Below are 22,013 nucleotides of genomic sequence, written 5' to 3' on the forward strand. Positions count from 1 at the left end.
CAGAAACCACAGCGTCATCTGCCGGGCAGTATAAAGAACGGAAACGTTGGGCAAGGCAAACACTTACTTCAAGGTAAGTGTCTTTTGGCACGCCTACAGCATTCCCTTGGTACGCCTTCATTTCCGCCTCCAACAAAAATACAGCCGCCGCAGCCGGGATTCGATCCCGCTGTGGGTCAGCAGCCGAGTACCTTAGCCACTAGACCACCATGGCGGGGCAAAGAGACTCGTTCCTCTACATGGCATTCATGTGGTGTTTTTTTTTTAATGCGGAAGATTTCTTGGTCGCATCATGTCCCGCGTCGTGTGTCGGCGGCGATGTCCACACCCCCACAGCGCATGCTCGTGCCTCCCGTATCATGCCGCATGCTTACGTCTCGTGACAACTGTTTGCACCACTTCCCCTCTTTCGCCTCGCAAGGCCGACGCAGGCAGCGTCTGCTATAGTAAAAACCGACTCCTTGAGCTTCACAACCACTCACTGGCCACCCCGTACATGTAGGCGCTGGACTGCACATGAGCGTCCCACCACTCGTTGAAGGCAACGCGTCTCCTTCACTCAGTAAATGGAATAATACAGACGATATAACAGCTAGGCATTCGATAACCATCTATCCCCTCGCAAGGCCGATGCAGGCAGCGTCTGCTATAGTAAAAACCAACTGTTCAAGCTGCAAATCATCACTGGTGACCCTGTATAAGTAGGCACTGGATCACACATCAGCGTACCACCCCTCGTTGAAGGCAACGCTTCTCCTCCATTCATTAAAAAAATCACAGCATATCCACGGAGTGGATGATGATGAGTGGTGCGAAGCTCCAAAGGGTTTGTACCGGTAAACTGTCAACCATCCTCTGGCCGTGTTTGTACGTCCGTCCGCGCGATACCATCCACCCGATACCACCTCCCCCCCCCCCTCCCCACTATGCGATGCATTTACTCGACTTCACCATGCGGGAAGATGTGGGCGGATTTTTTTTTCGAAGAAAGTTCAAAGAATGCCGTGGCTTTGTGCTAGAATACCTGCTCCCCACGCAGATTACCGTGGTTTGATTATCGCTTAGACCGCAAATTTTTTGTGACTCAGTTTATTCGGATCAGTCTCGATTTTGTGGTCATAGATGAAATTATGATTTTCGGCTCACAACCAATGACGTTGAGACAAAAATTTCTCTCAAATACAGCTCTTTACGTAAAAAACAGATCGATCATTTCGGAATGCTCTTCGCGCTGTAACAAAACGAAGCTCTCCCCTAAAAGAATATTATTATAAATTTTGCAGTATTCGTCCTAGTTGATTACCTATTTACGCACTATATAAAGTACCCCAACCACTGCTACATCGTGGCGAACCATCTGTCATTGGTTTCATTCAGTTGTGGTTCACCACCTTTCTATATATACTTGGTTCTATTTTCGTGAAACACCTTGCATATACCCGTGTATGCAAGAATATATTTGAGCACGAGACAAAAGAGAAGACGAGCGCCGTAACTTGTGCAGTTAAATCTATTACAGAATGAACCAACGTGCCCAACAAAGTATTTAATTTAATTTAATTTTATTTTATTTTATTTTATGGAGTACATTGAATGTCTTAACCTTATCGCCCGGTACGCTGACATCTTACGGGCAAGTTATTAGTTGTGCCTGCGTGCACGAGTTTTTTTTTTTTTAAATAATGTGCACCTCGTTTTTTTTTCCAATGTGATCTATTCGCAGAAATATTCAACTATTTCAATGAAATGTTTAAGACAATACACGACCAGGAAGTGACAGTCGCTTATTACGGTCCACAGCCTTTTTTCATCGCTACGACGCCAAAATCAATCGAAGTAAGTATAGCCCGTGGTGACTCTTTTTTCTTTATTAATTTTTGTTGACAGTGGCCGTGATACAAGCTCAAAATATTATATCTTTTCCAGTCCATTCTCACCAATTGCCAGAACTTGAACAAGGCCTTTCTCTACAAGATGATGGAGCCATGGGTTGGAAATGGCATGCTGATTAGGTAATTCCCTTTCCTTGTTTTTTTCTCACCCTTCCGCATAACCCATCATTTCTATTCAGCACCTTCACAATGTGTTAACTGAAATGTCTGTCACTTTTTCGCCCCAGTAGTGCCACAGCAAAATTTAAGTTTCTGCTCACTGCCTTCCAGCAATGAATTGCTATTGAGGAGAAGATAAAAAAATGAGGCTTGCTGTCTTCATAATAATACCTTATGTGCAAATAGTATTCAAGCCTTTGTCCTGTCCCTAGCATGTAAAACAGCTGATTCTATCCTATAGGCTAATGGCTGGACTGACATATCAAATTTCCCCTCACCATCCCATACTTCGTTCTCGCCCTCTATTTTCCGGCGCGCTTGAGTTACAGGCACTCTCGTGCTATGGTGACTGATTTTTCGAACAGTCATCCGAAGAGGGCATATTTCGGAACAGAGGAAAAACAGTCGGAAGCAGAATATTTTAAAAGGACGCGTCCGATCAGCTGCCCCACTTTTGTAGAGGAGTAAGCATAGGCAAGAAAAGGGCAGGCAAGAAAAAAAATATATAGAGGCAGCCAGTCTTCACGCACTCGCACGTTTGTTGACAATCTGAAGCTTTTGTACGGTACAGACGCCTATAAGTGATCTGCCGGGTTTTTCGTGGCATTACCTTTAACCACAAAACAGTGATTTAGACAAGGTCCAACACTCTGCCTTGAGAACAATCTGTCAATAAAGCACAGAGTACATCGCTGAACATCGATAGACGGGCATTATTATAGGAGCTAATCCAAAGTCTCACGAGACCAGAACGCATTGCGTAGTCAAAAAGTTGTCCGAATGTATAAATCCGTAAAGTAACGACCAGCGCAAAGTGATCCCACATAATGCTTTCACAGCCGAGCAGCTTGCGCGGTAGGCGATGTGCAAGTGATTGTTAAGGATATACAAGTGGGGTTTCGTTACACACAAATAAACTTCGCAGTGAACGTTATACGTGGCATGCAAATGGTGGAAGTTGTGCCCGACAGCATCCTTATGTAAAAGAAGTATAAGGGCTCCTCAAAACGTGTCGGTGAACTAAGCGCACAGTCTTCTGTTGCTGTTCCTGCCACCGCAAAGTGCCCCTTCCTCCCAGCGAAAACCGGACGACATAGGCCGATTGATCCCTGTGCCTTTTCTGTGTTTGATCCTTACACCATGCAGTTTCATTTGCACTACAGTTGCCGAAGATAAAGTAGCTTAGCAATCTTTGAAATAGGACGTTGCGTCCCTTCGATAGTTCTTGATAGTGAGGCTGCCTTATTCTAAATGCTTGTGTTGCTCACGATGTGGAACGCAGCCCCGTTTTTAGCATTTCCATTATGCTAAAGAGAGAGACAGAAACGAGAAAAAAGGAAGGCAGGGAGGTTAACCAGATGCTAGTATCCGGTATGCTACCCTACACTGGGGTTGGGGAATAGGGGGTTGAAAGAGAAAGGGAGAGTTAAAAAATAAATAAGAGAAAAACACCGACACACACGCACGCACAAAATCAGTCCACTCAGAGGCGTTCCGACCGGCCAGTAGTTCGTAAGAAGCCCAGTAGCGCTTGCACGGCTTTCTTCTGTGACGATGAGTCATGACGATGGCGCAGTATACTTTCTTCTGACAGCGGCTGGTCATCTAACCTGTTTAGTTTATTAGAAAGGTGTTGTCTTTCCAGGTTGTATTTCGGGCTGTCACACAGGATATGTCGAATTGTTTCGTCATCTCCGCAGTGCGCACAGTCGGCGGTGTCGGCCATACCTATGCGGAACGCGTACGCACGGGTAAACGCGACTCCCAACCATAGTCTGCACGGAGCAGTAGCGTCGCCTCGTCGAATTTTTGTTGGAAGCTGCATGCTTAACGTTGGATCAAGGGATCGTAATCTTGCATGCGTAAAGAGAGGCTCATTCCAAAGAGCCATGAAGCGTTGGCGAGCCAGAATGCGGAGCCTCCTAGCAGCGTCCGTCCTTGAGAGAGGTATTGACTGGTCGTTGTCTTCTGTATGGGCTGAACGGGCAGCTTGATCAGCTCGTTTGTTACCGATAATTCCACAGTGGCTTGGCAACCACTGAAATATAACGGGGTGCCCTTTCTCTGTTATATGGTGTAGCAATTCTGCTGTTTCAAATACCAACTGCTCGTGTGGACCACGGCGTAGATTTGACAGAAGTGACTGCAGTGCCGCCTTGCAGTCGCAGAAAATCGTCCACCGTTGCGTGCTTTGGTCGTTAATGAAACGCAGCGCAGCGCGAAGCGCTGCAAGCTCTGCTGCCGTTGTTGTGGTTGCATGAGCAGTCCTGAATTTGATGGTTGTGGCATGCGTTGGAATAACGACCGCCGCTGTTGAGCTGTTTGGCAGGACGGAGCCGTCGGTGTAAACGTGAGTGCAGTCTTGGTACTTCTCGTACAGCAGAAGTAAGGCGAGCTGCTTGAGGGCTGGTATTTAGAAATCTCGTTTTTTCTGGATGCCTGGTATTGTCAGGTTGATGACTGGCTGTTTGAGGCACCATGGAGGAATTGAAGGTAAAACCAGTTGGTAGGGAGTCACCATGTGTAGTTATTGTTCGACAAAAGGAAGTATGAGGTCTATCCACTGGTAGAGAGGCTAGGTGGTGATGGGGAGTCCGGCCCACATGCCTTATGTGTGTCCTCAAAGCTTCAATTTCAATATGGGTCTGCACGAGGTGGTCTTTGGCTATAGCTATAGTCGCCATTGTTGAGGCACCCTGAGGCAGACCTAGAGATATTCGAAGCGCCTGTGCCTGAACGCTTTGTATCATGCGTCGACTTGTTTTGCTGGCGTTTGATAATGCAGGCAGACTGTATCGTAAAAAGCCAAGGAAAAGCACCCTGTACAGTCGTAACATAGTATTAGGCTGCATTCCCCAAGTCTTTCCAACGAGAAACTTGAAAAGATGGCATATGCCTGTCAATCGCTTTTTCAAATACGACACATGAGGGCTCCATGATATGTCTCTGTCGACTATGACACCCAGAAATTTGTGAGATCGACGATATGGTATATTTTGACCATTATTTGACACTCTGTAATTCGACATGGGTTTGCGCGTAAATGCCAGAAGAGCGCACTTTCCGGAGGAAATTTCCAGGCCTCAATTGCGTACATACAAAGTAGCTGCAGTAGCAGCTCTCTGTATTCTCGCTCGTAACTGCAGGCGAGTTACCGCAGATGTCCAGATGCAGATGTCATCAGCGTATGTTGATAGATAAATATTGTTTGGTAGGTGCATATTGAGAGCGATTAGTGTTATATTGAATAGCACGGGGCTCAGTATACCACCCTGAGGGACGCCACGACATCTGAAATGTGTAGACGTGTTCCCGGTCTCTGTACTCACAAAATAGGATCGCACTTGGAGATAACTGCGTATCCACTTAAACATTCGGCCACCCACTCCAATCTCTTCTAGTGCGGTAAGGACGGCTTCATGTGTAACGTTATCATAGGCTCCTTTGACGTCAAGGAACAGAGAGGCGCAAAGGCGCTTATGGCCTTTCTCGTGCTCAACGTACGTGATTAGGTCGATGACGCTATCGATCGATGATCGACCACGTCGAAAGCCAGCCATGGCATTTGGGTAGATCTCATGATACTCCAAGTACCACTCGAGACGGCCGAGAATCATTCTCTCCATCACTATCCAATGCGATCGGGCGATAGGAGGAGAGTTCCAATGGTGATTTGCCAGGTTTTAGTAATGGTACTAGACGACTAGTTTTCCAACTTAAGGGGACAGTGCCCTCTAGCCAACAATCATTATATAGCTGAAGTAGAGCTATCCTCGCGCGCTCACCCAGATGACACAGGGCTCTGTAGGAGATTCCGTCAGGTCCTGGTGCGGAGGTCCGTTTGCATCAAGCGAGTGCTGCTTTGAGCTCCTGAATGGTGAACGGGAAGTCCATACAGGAGTCACGTGGTGGCGGACAACTGCTCGAAAGTGGTGAGCTGCTGATGGCTGGAGTTTGCCCTGATAATCCGGCACAGAACTCTTCAGCAACGTCCACATCTGGTCGATTTTGGTGAAGGGCTAAGGCCTTGAATGGTAACTTCTGAATGGGCGATGACCGCAAACCTCTAACCGTCCTCCATATCTGCGATAAAGGCTTACGAGGGTCGAGTGACTCGCAGAAAGTAATCCAGCGTTGGAAATCTAGCTTGTCCAACCGACGTTTGATCTTCTTGTGCATACGTCTAGCAGTCCGTAAATCTTCTATGTCCTTCGTGCGCCGGTACCTTCTTTCAGCTAAAACACACTATATTGAATACGTAACTTCGTGGACATCTTCTGATACGGCCAGCGATTCCACAAGTTTACCTCGTGTTGGTGCATGCCTGCGTGCGTGTGTCGGGCCCGGAATATATCGTGATAACTTCGGTGTGGGTATATCGAGACATAATAGCTGTACAGACAGAATAACTGTAAGACAGAATGCAGACAGAATGTACCAAGCCTGCCCGAAAGATTTGCTGCAGCATGCCGCTAGCAAGTAGCGCCGTCGCTGCTCCATGGGACCGAATGTTCAACATTGTGATAGTTTGCAAGCATATTATGAAGTCGTCATTACTTCCGCATTCAGGAACACAGAGTTCAAACGGAGCACAAGCACTCAATATCCCATTCAGCAGTGCTTGTGCCGCAGACATGCTCAGACTCTAGCCGCGCGCAATTCACTCCGAATTTGCAGGTTCGATGAGTGCGATCGAAACATCAATATCGAAAAGAATGCACACGCATGTCTTCCGCAACATTGCCAAAATTAATCGAACAGTACCGTTCGAAATTTACCGGTGAATTTAGCCGAGAGGCGTGCATTGTGGCCGTCAGGGGCCTAGCCAGGAGGGGGGATTCTACCCCCCCTCAAACATTTTTTTCAGGTTTTTTTGGTTATATATACATGCACATAAATACGCACCTATGAACATACCTAAAATATAGGTAAGTACCCCCGTCCCAGAACAAAATTTTATGGCTGCACCTCTGGGGGTTGTGACTGCACGTTTCATCGCTCTAACCTTAGGCGTGCGCACGCGGAAGGCATGGGGTGGGGCGGCAACCGCACCTAGTCACCTAAGAGGGGGGTGCCAAATCTGCCCACATTAATAGGCAAAGGGGTGCAAAATACCACCCCATACATTGACTGAATAGGGAAGGGGGCGCTAGTACGAGCTTTCACCCCCCCCCCCCGTTCCCCTGGTGGGGAAGCCTGCACATGCACGCCTTTGGCTACGCTGTTTCAATGGTCGCGCAGCAGCTTGTTGGAGGCATGCGGCGTTCAATAATATCCACAATAACAGAGCTACATGCAATGCACAAGAAAAATCATGCTTTTATTTTGATCTTGATGGAAATATTATACATTAAATACAAAGTAACTTATGATCGTGAAAAGACAATAACGCATGAGAGTACTTAAGTGGAACTCGCTCCTTGTGGGTTATCAACTGCATGATCGTTCATCGTCCCTGTCACTCTCGGTGCTCTCACAGCCTTGTATGTCTACTGAGAAATTCTCGTTGCCACAATGTTTTTTTTAGCATCACCGCTGAAAGCAGTCTGATCAATTGCCTCCACCGAACAACTTTGAACAATCCACGTCACCGCATGATCTGGGCGCGGAAAACATTTTGTTCTCACCCCGGTCAGCAAGCAAACCGTTTGCCACCTTCGACAAACGTACGAAAACAAGCGGTACAGCGCTGGTCAATTAGAGATCGCTCAGTTGTAGAAGAGCAAATCGCGAGACCACGCGGCTTCGAGCGTACGATCTTATGGGATCTACGCACAACAAAATCACTGACGAATGCTATATACAAGCAAAACACGGCGAATCTCACCTGAAAAGATCAGACAATAACATTTAACTTGCCTACGTGGCTACAGAAAATCTCGCCAATATGTGTACGCTGTGGGCTATCATTGAAAACATAGGTTGTCACGTAGTTTCATGAAAACTTCACGTCTCGCCAGAACGAATCCGGTTTTTTGTGTCACGGAGAGCCCGTTTTTTTTGCAGTTATGCAGGAAATATGCCAAGTCGTAGTGTTCTTTTCTTGGCAACGAGTCAACACTGAGGCGAGCAAAGCCGAACCAGGGAGAGACTGTCTAGTGCTGTCGTTGTGTCGTATACTGACCCTCCTCGAGATGATACCGCTAATTTCCTCTTGGTAGTGCGACAGTCTATGGGCATTGATTCTGATAATGTGACGCACAGAACCACAGGTGACCGCTGTGGTTTCTTTGCTTGCTAGGGAATACGCGCTAAAAAACTTCATTTTCGCCTTGCATTTCACTGCAGCAACACAGTAGTCGTCTCTATGATAGATACTCATATATTAAACGTCAGTGCTATAACCAGCGTTACGTATTTTTGCGGATGTTCCGCTTTCTTACGGCACAAGTCATGGCTGCATACAATGGTGTCCACATCCATCGCCTACTACAGTGTGATAATTTCTTCTGTGAAAAAACGAAATTCGCGAGAAGGGGTCAGGCAGAAATCCTACAAAAATAAGACCTGGGGGACAATGTTTTGCCCTGTATATACAAAACTAGCACAGAAAAATCAGATGAGTGGTGAGTACACGTGATTGTGTTCACACAAGTACGCATTTACGTTATGCAATCGTGGTTGTTTTTGCTCATCACAACCTAATTATTTCACTGAATGTGCACGACCATTTGAAGCAGCAAACTCTCACGGTTGTCTTCCATAGTTGACGTACATTCATATACTGTGGCTTCTAAAGTGCGGGAATATTTGGCTCACGTTACGCAGAGCACGTGAATGTTTGATTCGATGCCTTCAAGTAGGTCACTGAATTCGTGAAAAGCTAGGATGGCAACCACTGCAATTAAAATTTAAAAAACTTTGTCGCCTCTGTTTTTTGTGCTACATTGATCGCAGTGAAAAAGTCATGTGGCGAAGCCGACGCAAGGTAATCACTCCAGCCTTCCACTTCCGAGTAGTGGATGACCACGCACCAATAATGAATCGAAAAGCCAGAGAAATGCTCACAAGGCTTGACACGATTGGAACAGACTTCTTCGATGTGGTACCCGTTGTACGTTTCGCCACTTTCGTCATACTGTGCGGTAAGTGACATCCTTGATGCGGTCTTTCTACAGTAATTATTAGATGCGAAGCAGCTCTTTGATTAGCTTGTGGAACGTTGTCCATCCGTGTCTCCGTGCCAACGCGCCACACCACGCTGCCCTCGCTACAGGTGTTGGGGTAGTGCCAAGTAGGCCACGCCTTCCCTAGCTGTGTGTGTTGACATCACTCTCTCCCTCGCCTGCCACGCGCTCACGCGTGTCACTTCTCTCTTGCTTCATCCTCTCCGCCGCTCACAATGATCGAGCGCACATAAAGCGAACACTCTTTCAGCTCATTTATTTCCTATGGAGAGGACGCCGGGAAGCGAAGCTCCTTCACCCGCCGAAGCACGCGCCGACGCGCTCTGGCCTCAGCCGGCCGTCACCGGTGTTGCGTGGGTTAGCAGAGTAGATCGCGTTCGCGATTGGCGACGTCGCGCCTGCACGACTGACGAGGCGCGAGTCAGGAAAGCCGAACCCAAGCGTCGGCAGCGGAATACCAAGGACACCGACGAGGCACGAGTCAAAAACGCTGATCGCGCCCAACGCTGCTGCTTCACATTTCATCAGGGTTTCCTTTGGGAAGATGTTAATACTTGCTCTATGCTAACATTGACGTCTAGAAACATGCATGAAAATCACAGTTCCGGCCTGAAGGCGATGCATTAATCGTAGTGCCTGGGCATTAGACAGTTAAATAAGAAAAAGAGGCTGATCTCCTATATAGGAATTCGTATAACACGAAAATAAAATGTGACCTTACAGAGGTAGTCGAACGTTTATTGTGCATTGTTTCAGCAACAGCAACAAATTTATGAGTCACGTTAAGAACAGCAAGCAGCTCAAAACTTGCAGCGCACACCTCAAGCAGATAGCACGCAAGAAAATAGCATACACCGGACTAGCACGGACTAACAACAGTCACAGCTCGACACTTAAAGCGAGAAGTTCAAACGGGAAAAAATGACGCACAAAACGAGCGCACAAGTGCGCATAGGACAAGCGCGAAGAACTGTCGCAACTCTTGCTGCGTCCTGTGTCAGCAACGCGCTCCTTTCGTAAACGCGGTCGCGGCAGCGTGCGAAGTGACGTTCGTCTTCTCCCGAGTTACGAGTCTGATAAACGCGCACGCTGCAGAGACAGCAGGGAGGCGGCGCTGCACAGAGGCGACGACTAGAGCAACTGTATATGGTCCCTATATGGTCCCTATATGTGCCGTAGGGACCATATACAGTTACTCTAGCAACGACTTTTAGAGCGCGACCCAGGGCGAGCCCGTCACACCATCTCGCCGCTGATCACAAGAACGCGCTAAAGTTTCCAGACACTGTAAGCAAAAGTTCGCCGAGATGAGAATTTCTCCAGCACATGAGCCCACAAAACTCCCCTGCCCTAACTATTTACTCCCTGGTAGGGAGTGAACTCGGCACATGTCATCGTAAAACGCCCCCTGCCTAATGACAGAGTTTATGAACGGGATGACCTTGTTAAACTCCACAGGGAGTGCTTCAGGTCACATGGTTACAAACTCCCTATGAGAGCTTTAAAAACCCTCTTTGGGCGGGACGTGTGTGTGTGTGTGTGTGTGTGTGTGTGTGTGTGTGTGTGTGTGTGTGTGTGTGTGTGTGTGTGTGTGTGTGTGTGCGTGCGTGCGTGCGTGTGTGTGTGTGTGTGTGGTGTGCGTGTGTGTGTGTGTGTGTGTGTGTGTGTGTGTGTGTGTGTGTGTATGTGTGTGTGTGTACGGGCATATCTTTGCACGTCGGTGTGAAAAACAGGTGCGTTGTGTGGCTAACCGTGTGAGCATCTGTCAACAGGCAACGAAACAAGTGCAGCGAAGAATTCCAACGCCCGGTTGGGGTTTACTGTGAACATTTCAATATATTTCGCACCGTTAAACTACACTGCACATCGGTCCGATTCCTCAACGAAACGCCGTGAATGCCGCGCTTCAAAGAGCCGAGTAACAAAAACTTTGAAGAATAATTTAATGGTAGCGAAAGTAAGCTGTTACGATCGTCAGTGGCTGCTCCTGGAGTTTCACCGTCAAAAACTTTGAAGCGGTCTGAAGTAGGCTTCACTCGACCACGGCAGGCTGGCCGGCAACCGGTGGGAGAGTTGCGCCGGCGACGCACTCGCCCAGTCTCCGCCGATGGTGGATTCTCAATGTGTCAGTGGTATTTCACCGGCTACAACATCTAAGCGGTAAGAACGCCTCGCTATGCCGTCGGTATCAAGCCGACATCGTGTCAAGCTCGCACTGCGCACCGGCCGCCGTGGCGAGCTCTACGAGCTAGCTAGCACTGATTACCTGCGAGGCAATGAATGTGTTTTACAAAAAATAAAGGCTGCTGGAATGAATAAAAGACTTCTGCGCCTTGCCACCGCAGCTGTCAAATGACTAACTCGAAGGCGAGCGCCGAACGAGGCGGAGACACACAGGAACAGGGTACGGCATGCATGCATGCCCATGAAATGCATGCGAGCAACGGGAACAGCGACTGCGAACCGTCTCGTTCGTTTAGGTCTATCACTCCGTATCTTAAACTGCGTGGATAGCGGACACCTATTTCTGTGCTTGGGAAAAATAACGAGATGTAAACTGCACATCAGCAAGCATTTTGTGATCGCCAGCTGTCATTCATCGAATCACCATGCCGTACTCGTGAGTGAGGCTTAGTCGTCAAACGCGGTAGCGGTAGTCTACCTCGGTTCATCGCTGGAGCTGCTGAATGTGCCTCGTTAATTTGTTCATTCAAGGCCGCGCGGGCTTTGTGTATGATTCAGTGCATTTTACGGCTCCACAATCACTAATGCTAATGCTAATTCAGCCCGTACGACAGAGCGCCAACTAATTAAACTTTTTCGCTATAGTTAAAAAATAATAAATATTAGGCAGGCTTAAGATAAAAGCCATGTGTATTGAAGTGCTTACATTAGGCCACCGCAACTTCCAACATACGCCATGCTTGTTTATTGCTTAAATATTAGCAAAAAAAAGGGTTCCTTCAGGGCTACATGGGGGGTCAGAATGTTGTTCCTATATATACCCGGTGACTGAATGCTAGGTGTGCACTGTGGGTGGCAAGTGACATAGCAGCACAAGGCTGCGTCCCAAACCGATAACGGACAAACACTGGCCACATTTGTCCTCCAGTGGCTTGAGTCCACCTGGAGTCTCCGACATGTCTAGCGTCTATGCTAGACGCTGAAGGTAAACAACATGCCCCGGGATAACTTTTTCACTGTGTAGCCATGGATTTTGCACCAAAACTTAGAGTGGCAACGTTAAATGTTCGAGGTTTAGCCGCCAGGCAAAAACAGCCAAGTTTACAGGCAGCTCGTGGATCATGATCTGGATGTACCAGCTGTACAAGATACAAATATAGACGGTGAGGAATAGACTCGGGGCATGATGCGGAGGTTTACGGCGCGTTACTTACACAATTGTAAGTCAAGCAATAGGCACGTCTGCAGGCTGTGTTTTGTTCATTACGAAGTTACCGCGTCTGGTAGTGCAAGATACCTTCTCTTGCTCGTCTGATAGATTGATTTCCTGTGATTTTGTATTTGATGAATGTCAGTGGCGTATTGTGTGTATTTATGCACCAACTATTTGCGAGGAGCGATTACTTTTTTTTTTGAAGTCTAAAGCAGCACTTCACATTGGAAAGGAAGTCTGTATTACATGGTGATTTTAACTGCGTCCTCAAAGGGCGAGATCGATCAGACGGACGCGCCTTTTACAATAAACGTAGCAGGAAGCTTGCGGACATAGTTACTGAATTCGAGTTAGAAGCAGCTGTATGGAGGGAACGCGGGACGTGCGTTTCACATATTTTCAGGGGAATAGCCATGCACGCCTTAATCGCATTTACGTGTCGCTTGAATTTATAGCCCACTGCAAGACATATGCTGTCTACCCAAAACACTTCAGTGATCATTGTTTAGTTAAATGTGATATTGGAGAGAAAGCAAACAATGGAACTTATTTATGGGAGCTGTGGAAGATGAATTCCACTTTGATCACTGACGAACATTTCTTAGATCAGGTAATGAACTGCGTCAATGAAATAAAAATGGATGATAAAGCTAAACTTGCAGAACAATGGGAAGAGTTCAAGCAGCGAATAGAAATAAAAGCTAATGATCGTTCTTGCGCATTGAGTTACGAAAGGAAAAAGAAAGAAAAAGAACTCCGAATGACTTCGGAAAGACTAATTGACTTGGAGTGCAAACAACCGGAAGAGCATAAAATTGACATACGTGATATTGAGCAGAAACTTCCACTGTATGACGAGGAACGCTACCACGGTGCACTCGTCCGTGCTAGGGCTGAGGCTTCAGCGGCTGGAGAGACGTCAACCAAAAAAGCGTTAGAGGTGGAAAAAACGAAAGCTTGACGGAATCATATCGAAAAAATAGAGAAGGATGGTCACTAAGTAACCGATACCGACAGCATTTTATCCATATTTTCACGTCATCATGAAAACCTTTTTGCGTGTAGACAGGTAAACCTAGAAAGATTTAAAAAAGAATATTTAGGATGCATTACTAATAACAAGTATTTATAGGTGAACTTATTTATAGGGGACGTGAATTACTGAGTGACCATGGACGCGTGTTTCTCTCGAACGCCGTCGACGAGCTGCGCAAGGAATATCGCACTGTTCATCGGAAAACCTCGGCATACCATCCTCAAACCAAAGGCATGACAGAACGCTTTAATCGTACCCTTGGAGATATGCTTGCCATGTACGTGTCTGAAGACCACACTAATTAAGACCAAGTGCTCCCTTCTGTCACGTATGCGTACAACTCTGCGCCACACACAACCACCGGCTTCTCTCCTTTCTTCCTCCTGTACGGACGTGAACCATCATGCTCCTTGGACACCATTCTCTCTTACAGACCTTATGTTTCCGAAGTGACGCCTGTTTCCGAAGCAGCTGCTTATGCCGAAGAGTGTCGTCAACTCGCTCGCTCGTTTACCGCGCAAGACCAATGGCGCCAGAAAACTAACTATGGTGCCTCTGCGTCTAGTGCCCACTATAACCCAGGAAAGTTGGTTTCGCTCTGGGTCCCGTCTACCCCTCGCAGTCTTTCCCGAAAGCTTTCGTCGAAATTCCATGGCCCCTACCGTGTGGTGTGACAAACATCTCCCGTCAACTATGAAGTTGAGCCCACTGATCCACCTTCAGACCAACGCTGCCGTGGACGTGAGACGGTTCACGTATCACGCCTCAAACCGTGCTATGAACCCCTTGTCGTGTCATTTCTTTAGATCGCCAAATTGGCTCTTTTCTGCGCGGGGAGTAATTGTACTGGAGCATAGTGTCATCAGCTCTGTGCCAGCGTGAAAGAAGACGTCGACGTCCGTGTGGCTCGGGCTTGCCGGGTTCCTGCCTGTACCAACTTGTTGCGGCTAACGCTTCTTCAATAATAACAAGTATTTATAGGTGAACTCGCTCATTGCAATATATTAACAAGTATTTATAGGTGAACTTGCTCGTTGCAGTATATATATTGCAACGAGCGAGTTCACTTATAAATACTTGTTATTATTGAAGAAGCGTTAGCCGCAACAAGCTGGTACAGGCAGGAACCCGACAAGCACGAGCCACACGGACGTCAACGTCTTCTTTCACGCTGGCACAGAGCTGGCGCCACTATTCTCCGGTAAATATATATATATATATATATATATTGCAAGATGGCGTCCAGTACCCTCAAGACTCTTCTTTATTGTCTCGAGTATGTGCCCCACAACCTAAACAGGAGTGGTGATGATGAGTATGTACAGATGAAAAGATGGAACCAGTAATGATGCTCACACTTATTTTCCCCGCACACTTGATCGGCCGGCCCGGCCGAGACTTAGGCGGGAAAGGTACGGCGAACAAAAGGTTTAAGGCGTGAAACGTGAAGTATCTCGGTTGCACGGTAACGACGGTCCGAGGAACCCTCGATGGGAGTGACAAGGTAATTGACAGGAGATGTTCGTTCACTAACAACGTAAGGTCCGAGAAAGTGTGACTGAAACTTTTCACACAATCCGGCTGTACAAACAGGCGTCCAAAGTAGTACTTCATCTCCAGGACGGAAGGTGACATCTCGACGAAAGCTGTCATATCGTTGCTTGCGGTCTAGTTGACTGGCCTCCGTGTTGAGTTGAGCACGTTGCCGTGCGTCAGCGAGCCTGGAGACGAAATTTTCTGGCGTAGTCGTGGACGTTTTTGTCGTTACATTGAAGAAAGAGGCGTCAATAGTGAATGTCGGCGCACGACCATAGACGAGGAAGAAAGGTGAATACCCGGTGGTTCGTTGAACAGCGGTGTTGTGTGCAAACGTTACGAACGGCAAGATTTTGTCCCAGTTATCGTGGTTCGGTCCGATGTACATGAATATCATGTCGATTAGAGTCCGGTGGAATCGCTCTGTCAGGCCATTTGTCTGCGGGTGGTAAGCGGATGTGGTCTTATGAACTGTGCCACAAGTTTTTAGAATTTCGTCAAGAATTGTCGACATGAAGGCCTTGCCCCGGCCACTCAACAACGTGCGAGGTGCACCATGACGCAACACAATGGCTTCTAAAAAGAAGGCGGCAACGTCTGAGGCGGAGCTAGTGCGTAGAGGAGCGGTCTCCGCGTATCGTGCGAGGTGGTCGACGGCTGTGACGATCCAGCGGTGGCCCGCTGGCGTTACGGGAAGTGGTCCGACGAGGTCTATTCCGACAACGACAAAAGGTGTATCGGGACATGGAATGGGTTGTAATAATCCAGCAGGAGCAGAAGTTGGTCGTTTCCGGCGTTGACACTGTGCACAAGAAGCGACATAATTAGCCACAATGGTAGAAAGACCAGGCCAGAAGAAACGGCTCCTAACGCGGTTGTAGGTCTTCTGAAATCCCAAGTGTCCAGCTGATGGATCGTCCTGGAGTGCTTCGAGAACTTGTTTTCGCAGTGAACGGGGAAGTACTGGCACCCACCGATGCCCATCCGCATTGTAAGTATAGCGCTGCAGGACATTGTTGTCTAGCTTGAACTGCCGTAGCTGACGACGTAGTCTGGCATTAGGTGGGGAAGGTGAGTCATTCAAGTACCCGATGATGCGGTTACAGTATGGGTCGTCACGTTGGCACGCGGCAAACTGAGCGCTGCTGTTTAAAGATAGTGGCCCAGCAACTGCCAGAGGTGATAACGTGAGTGCAGAGGAAGCCGCTTGATCACCTGAGGGGCATCGAAGATGCGTGGTTGGAGATGAAAGTGGCAAAGGGCAGCGAGAGAGAGCGTCGGCATCCTGATGCTGTTTGCCAGACCTGTACACAACGTCAAAAGTGTACTCTTGCAAACGGAGTATCCAGCGACCGAGTCGCCCAGACAAATTCTTCAGCGAGGACAACCAGCATAGGGCATGGTGGTCGGTAATGACAGTGAAGTGGCGTCCATACAGATAAGGTCGAAACTTCTGGATGGCCCAAACGACAGCAAGACATTCCTGCTCTGTTATCGAGTAGTGCTACTCTGCAGGTGTTAGTGCGCGGCTGGCATACGCAACTACTCGCTCACGTGAAGTGTCGTCGCGCTGGAGAAGGACGGCACCGATTCCGTGGCCGCTGGCATCTGTGTGAAGGAAAGTGGGTGCGCTCTCATCGAAGTGACGGAGGTCGGGGTCTGATGTCAAAGCACGTTTAAGGGCTTGGAAAGCACACTCGCACTCGTCAGTCCAAGTGAAGGCCGTTCCTGACGTCAGAAGCTTGTGTAACGGCCCTGCAATGGCAGCAAAGTGACTGATAAAGCGGCCGAAGTAAGACGCCAGGCCCACGAAACTTCGCAATTGTTTTTGATTGCCCGGACGTGGAAAATTAATTACGGCAGCAACCTTGTCGGGGTCGGGTCGAACGCCATCTTTGCTGACAAGGTGACCCAATACTTTGATGCTCCTGCTGGCAAAGTGGCACTTCTTTGTATTGAGCTGAAGCCCAGCGTTCGAAATGCACGTAAAAACTTCGTCCAAACGCTTAAGGTGCTGAGGAAAAGTAGAAGAATAAATTACGATGTCGTCCAAATAGCATAAGCAGGTTTTCCACTTTAGACCACGTAAGACAGTATCTATCATGCGCTCGAATGTTGCTGGAGCGTTGCATAAGCCAAAAGGCATGACGTTGAACTCGTAAAGCCCATCAGGCGTTGCAAATGCTGTTTTCTCCTTGTCTGCTTCGCACATAGGTATTTGCCAATACCCGGATCGAAGGTCAAGGCTGGAGAAATATTCTGCGCCTTGTAAGGAGTCCAGGGCATCATCTATGCGTGGCAACGGATATACATCTTTTTTCGTTATCTTATTTAGCGCTCTGTAATCAACACAAAAGTGGACAGAGCCATCCTTTTTCCGGACCAACACCACAGGAGACGACCAAGAGCTGGATGAAGGTCGAATAATATCCCATTTGAGCATGTCGGCGACGTTTTCCTCAATCATTTGCCGTTCCGCCGAAGACAGACGGTATGGGCGGCGGCGTACAATGGAGCTGCCTTCGGTTTCAATGCTGTGCTCTGCAACAGATGTGCGGCCCAAAACTTTGGAATGTACGTCGAACGAAAAGCTGTGCTTTTGGAGAAGGTCTAAGAAGTCTCTCTTTTGCTCAGCAGTGAGGTGAGGATTTATGGTACCATTTAAATCAGCAGTGGTTGCCTTGGTATCGGTTGTAGCAGACGAAGGCGGTGATTCTGCGTGAAGAGGAACCAGCGAAAAAGGCTCGCTGTCAGCGAAGCAGCTCACAGCAGTGCCCTGGGGCAGCATCACTGGCGATAAAGTTGGGTTCAAGGCGGTGACCAATGCCTTACCGTCGTTAAACCGCACAAGGCCGGGTGCAATGGTAAGCCCCGCAGGTTTGGAGGGAACTGATGGAGCAATGAACACGTCACCGTTAACTATAGTATCCGAAGCGATCGTGAGAATTCGTTCATCTCCTGGCGAAATGAAACAATCCGCGGCAGCAACGAAACGGAAGCTGTATGGATCGACATCAGATGAACTCTCAGTAGCTGACATATGAATTACTCGCTGACGACACGATATGAAAGCTGATGCCGAAGAAAGGAAGTCCCATCCTAAAATGATTGTGTGAGTGCACAAAGGAAGTACAAGAAACTGAATGTGGTGAAGGATGCCATCTATGAAAACGCAGACTTTACAAACACTTGAAGGCTGAATAGGGACTTCATCTGCGCAACGAAGGGGAGGGCCATCGTATGGCGTCCTAACTTTTTTCAAGCGGGCACAAAAGTCTGCACGAATTACGGAAAGTGATGCGCCTGTGTCTACTAGTGCCTCTGTCTGTATACCTTCAACATACACCAATAAAACATTTGAAGGGCGGTCTGGAGGAGTTTGACGCAGTTCAAAAGATGCAGCTTTCCCTCCCGAAGCTGCACTGTTTAGTTTTCCAGTTGGTGGTCGGGAATCGAAGTAGAAGGTTGAAGGGGAGAGGAGGAACGCCGCATCGGTGAAGGTGAGCGACGACGTGAGAAACGCGAACTGCCAACTGAGGCAAAGTTCTGCGGAGACGGCGACCGGCGTGTGCTGTTCTGATACAGTCGGCGATAGGTTGGTCCAGTTGGGTAGAAGTCGTCCCGTTCATAGTCACCGTAGCTTCGTTTTTCGTCTTGTTGACGGCGTCGGCAAAACCTTGAAATATGACCACGGATGCCGCAATAAAAGCAAGTCGGTCGTGTAGTGCGCCAGGAGTTGTAAGGCTGGGAAGATGGTCGCGGTGCGAGCGAGTTGAGCGAACCATTCACATCGGGCGCTGGTAGCTGCATTGGGATGTGCTGGGGTGCAGGTGTCCTAGCAGCAACCTGAGCATAAGTTGGCATGGCCACAGGATAAGAACTCGGAACAGGTGTGACAGTCATCGAGGCCAGGCTTTGGTGGGGCGCAGGCGTCGTTGCAGCAACGTGAGCATAACTTGGCATGGGCACGGGATCTGAGCTCGGAACTGGTGTGCCTGTGATCAACGCCAGTTCCTCCCTCACGACGTCGCGTAAACTAGAAGCAGGTGGCGTTGTTCGAATATCAAGGTGGCGAGGTGAAAACTGTGCATGAAGTTCCTCGCGGATGATAGAGCAGATCAATGAACGCAGCTCTGTTGTGTCATGACTCGAGCTGAGATCAGGCATATCAGGTTGCACCCGAGTGGTTTGAAGCTCCTCGAGGCGCTGACAGGTAGCTACAACATCGGCTACGGTCTGGGGATTCTGCACCACAAGCGCATTAAAAGCGACCGTCGCAATGCGTTTCAGCAGGTGGCGCACGCGGTCGTTTTCCGCCATATGGTTGTCGATGCGGCGGCAAAGGGCGAGAACATCTTCAATGTAAGAAGTGTAAGACTCGCCGGGGCGTTGAAAACGTGCACCAAGCCTTTTCTTGGCAATATCCGAGCGCACTGACGGGTTGGCAAAAATCTGGCGGAGCTGGCGCATAAAAGCGGGCCATGTCAAAAAATCTGCAGTGTGGTTTAAAAAACACGTTTTCGCGACACCGCTCAAGTAGAAAGCAACGTGGGTGAGTTTCGCAGGCTCATCCCAGTTGTTGATGGCACTCACGCGGTCATACTCCTCGAGCCAGTCTTCAACATCCTCACCCGGAAGCCCTGCGAACAGCGGAGGATTCTTTTGAGGGCTGGTGACCAGGTGAGAAGGGTTTCTTGGCAGTGGGAGCGGTGGTGCAGCTGCTGCGCTGGGCTGGTCGGCTTGCGACATTACCGATCCCAGGTCGTTTAAGCGGCGGCCTGAACGGAGCTCCAGGGATGTGTTCTAGAAGACGCTGGGGTTGTCCGAGAGCGCGAGAGGACGCGGGAATCGGGAAGCACTCTCCACCACTTGTAAGATGGCGTCCAGTACCCTCAAGACTCTTCTTTATTGTCTCGAGTATGTGCCCCACAACCTAAACTGGAGTGGTGATGATGAGTATGTACAGATGAAAAGATGGAACGAATAATGATGCTCACAATATATATATATATATATATATATATATATATATATATATATATATATATATATATATATATATATATATATATATATATGTGCAAGGCAGCAAAACAATTGAAACCATCATTAACGAAAAATATCGTCATGAACAAATTTCTGGTCTTGTACTAACACAGAGGCTGGACGTTTTTGTGTTGTAGTATTGTTAAGAGGCTGTGATGCTGAACATGGCGTTAGTGAATGCGGCCTGTTGGTTGCACAGATTACTTACGAATACAAGGCTTTCTGAATCCAACCTATCCCTCTAACGTACTTGTTAAAAATAAAGTTCCCTCGCAAATAAATCTACACGGGCGTCAGATCTATTCCAATATGCATGAGATGAGTGGTGCCATAATATATTTGAACTTTCAAGTAAGGCTATAATAAATCGCAGGTGCGCGTTCACTGCAAATGCCACGAAAGAAGAATACCATTAAATAAGAAGCGCTATTTAGACATATTTTTACAGCGGAGTCATGTATGGCGAGGCGAAAGCGAAATTCGTATGTAACCAAAATCTTTTAACAACATGAACGTACCATGAAAATTGCGCAAGCCCCACTACTCACACAGAAATTGCCACAGAACGTGCCACAGAAATTGGAAAAATTCCGTTGCTCACCACTGGTCCTCTTAAAATGAAGAATCGAACACACTGACGATCAACACCAATAAAGTTTTTGGAAAGACGCAACCGATAATGTAAAAAAAAATCGGCAGATCCCACGTACCTGATAATCGACGTTATGCGAAGCATGCGGAGGGAAGGTGACCGTGTTGCAGTTCTTTTTCTCGAGCGACATGTCATGAAATGACGCTAAATATATTTACAAGTGTTGCACGCACAGACATATGTTGAAGAGTTGCAGATGTTTATGTAACCAGTTGTTTGCACATGCGCAACAATGTGAACTGGAGCATGCCTATTGGCAACACCAGAAGCTAATATGAAGCGCTGATGCTAGCAAGGATTCTGGCCCTGAACACTGCTACATAAATCGACCTCAGCGCATGGCAACTAACCACAATTGACGTTACCCCAACGTGACGGCTGTATCAAAGTTTATAAATTGGGTAGGCAACACTGCAAACAGTATTGACGTTTCAGGAAGATTAGCGTCTATTTGAAAAGTGGTTCCGAGACCTGGCGTAGCTCTGTGGTAAAATGCTTCATTGCCCCGCACAATGCTTGGGTTCGATTCCCGCTGGGATCCTGACATTTATTCTTTGCATTCGTCGGGTCGACCCTACCGACGTCGGGTATTTCTTAACGCTCACGTGTTGAAACTTCCCATGTGTGTTCTCGTCGTTCCTGGATAGATACTAAGTGTCAATCACCTCTGGCACATACCCGCATACCAGCGGCACATGCGTGGGTATGTACCACTGTCTGGCGGGAAGCGTTTGACGATGTACGCGATGGTATTGTGACATTATTCATGTCTTTACCAGCGCGTCATATTCGTCAAACCATCTTAACCTCTCATGCTAATTTTGGTTCACGCCAAGTTAAGGGGGTGACAACGAGAGCACCAAAACGTAAACGGCTAGATAGATAGATAGATAGATAGATAGATAGATAGATAGATATGCTCACAGTCGCCGAAGTTTGCTAAGAAATGCTTCGCATTTAGAAGTCTTTGATCGCCTGATATTATTAACCTAGTGATAAACAACGGAGCCACGCGTTTCAGCTTTGCTATTAGCCATCTGTTCGCAGTGCTTGGGTGCTGATATTTTCTTTTATCTTTTCTTTCTCCTTTTTACAGAGGCAATCCTTGGTGTGAAAATAAATGAAGCTGAGGTCCAAAAGATGCGGCTGCTTGAAATAAACGATGAGT

The 22,013-nt window shown here is 47.8% G+C and overlaps 1 protein-coding gene across 1 annotated transcript in view; it reads left to right on the plus strand.

Moving 5' to 3' along the window:
• Positions 1-22,013, plus strand: part of LOC119161235 (cytochrome P450 4V2) — a 118,333-nt gene that overhangs the window by 30,476 nt on the left and 65,844 nt on the right. Inside the window, exons 2-5 of the mRNA XM_037413609.2 lie at positions 1,724-1,836; positions 1,927-2,012; positions 8,949-9,136; positions 21,942-22,011. Coding sequence (XP_037269506.2) covers positions 1,724-1,836; positions 1,927-2,012; positions 8,949-9,136; positions 21,942-22,011 — 457 coding nt within the window. The remainder of the gene's footprint in view (positions 1-1,723; positions 1,837-1,926; positions 2,013-8,948; positions 9,137-21,941; positions 22,012-22,013) is intronic.

The sequence above is a fragment of the Rhipicephalus microplus genome, chromosome X, assembly GCF_043290135.1.
Source record: "Rhipicephalus microplus isolate Deutch F79 chromosome X, USDA_Rmic, whole genome shotgun sequence".
Lineage (NCBI taxonomy): Eukaryota > Metazoa > Arthropoda > Arachnida > Ixodida > Ixodidae > Rhipicephalus > Rhipicephalus microplus.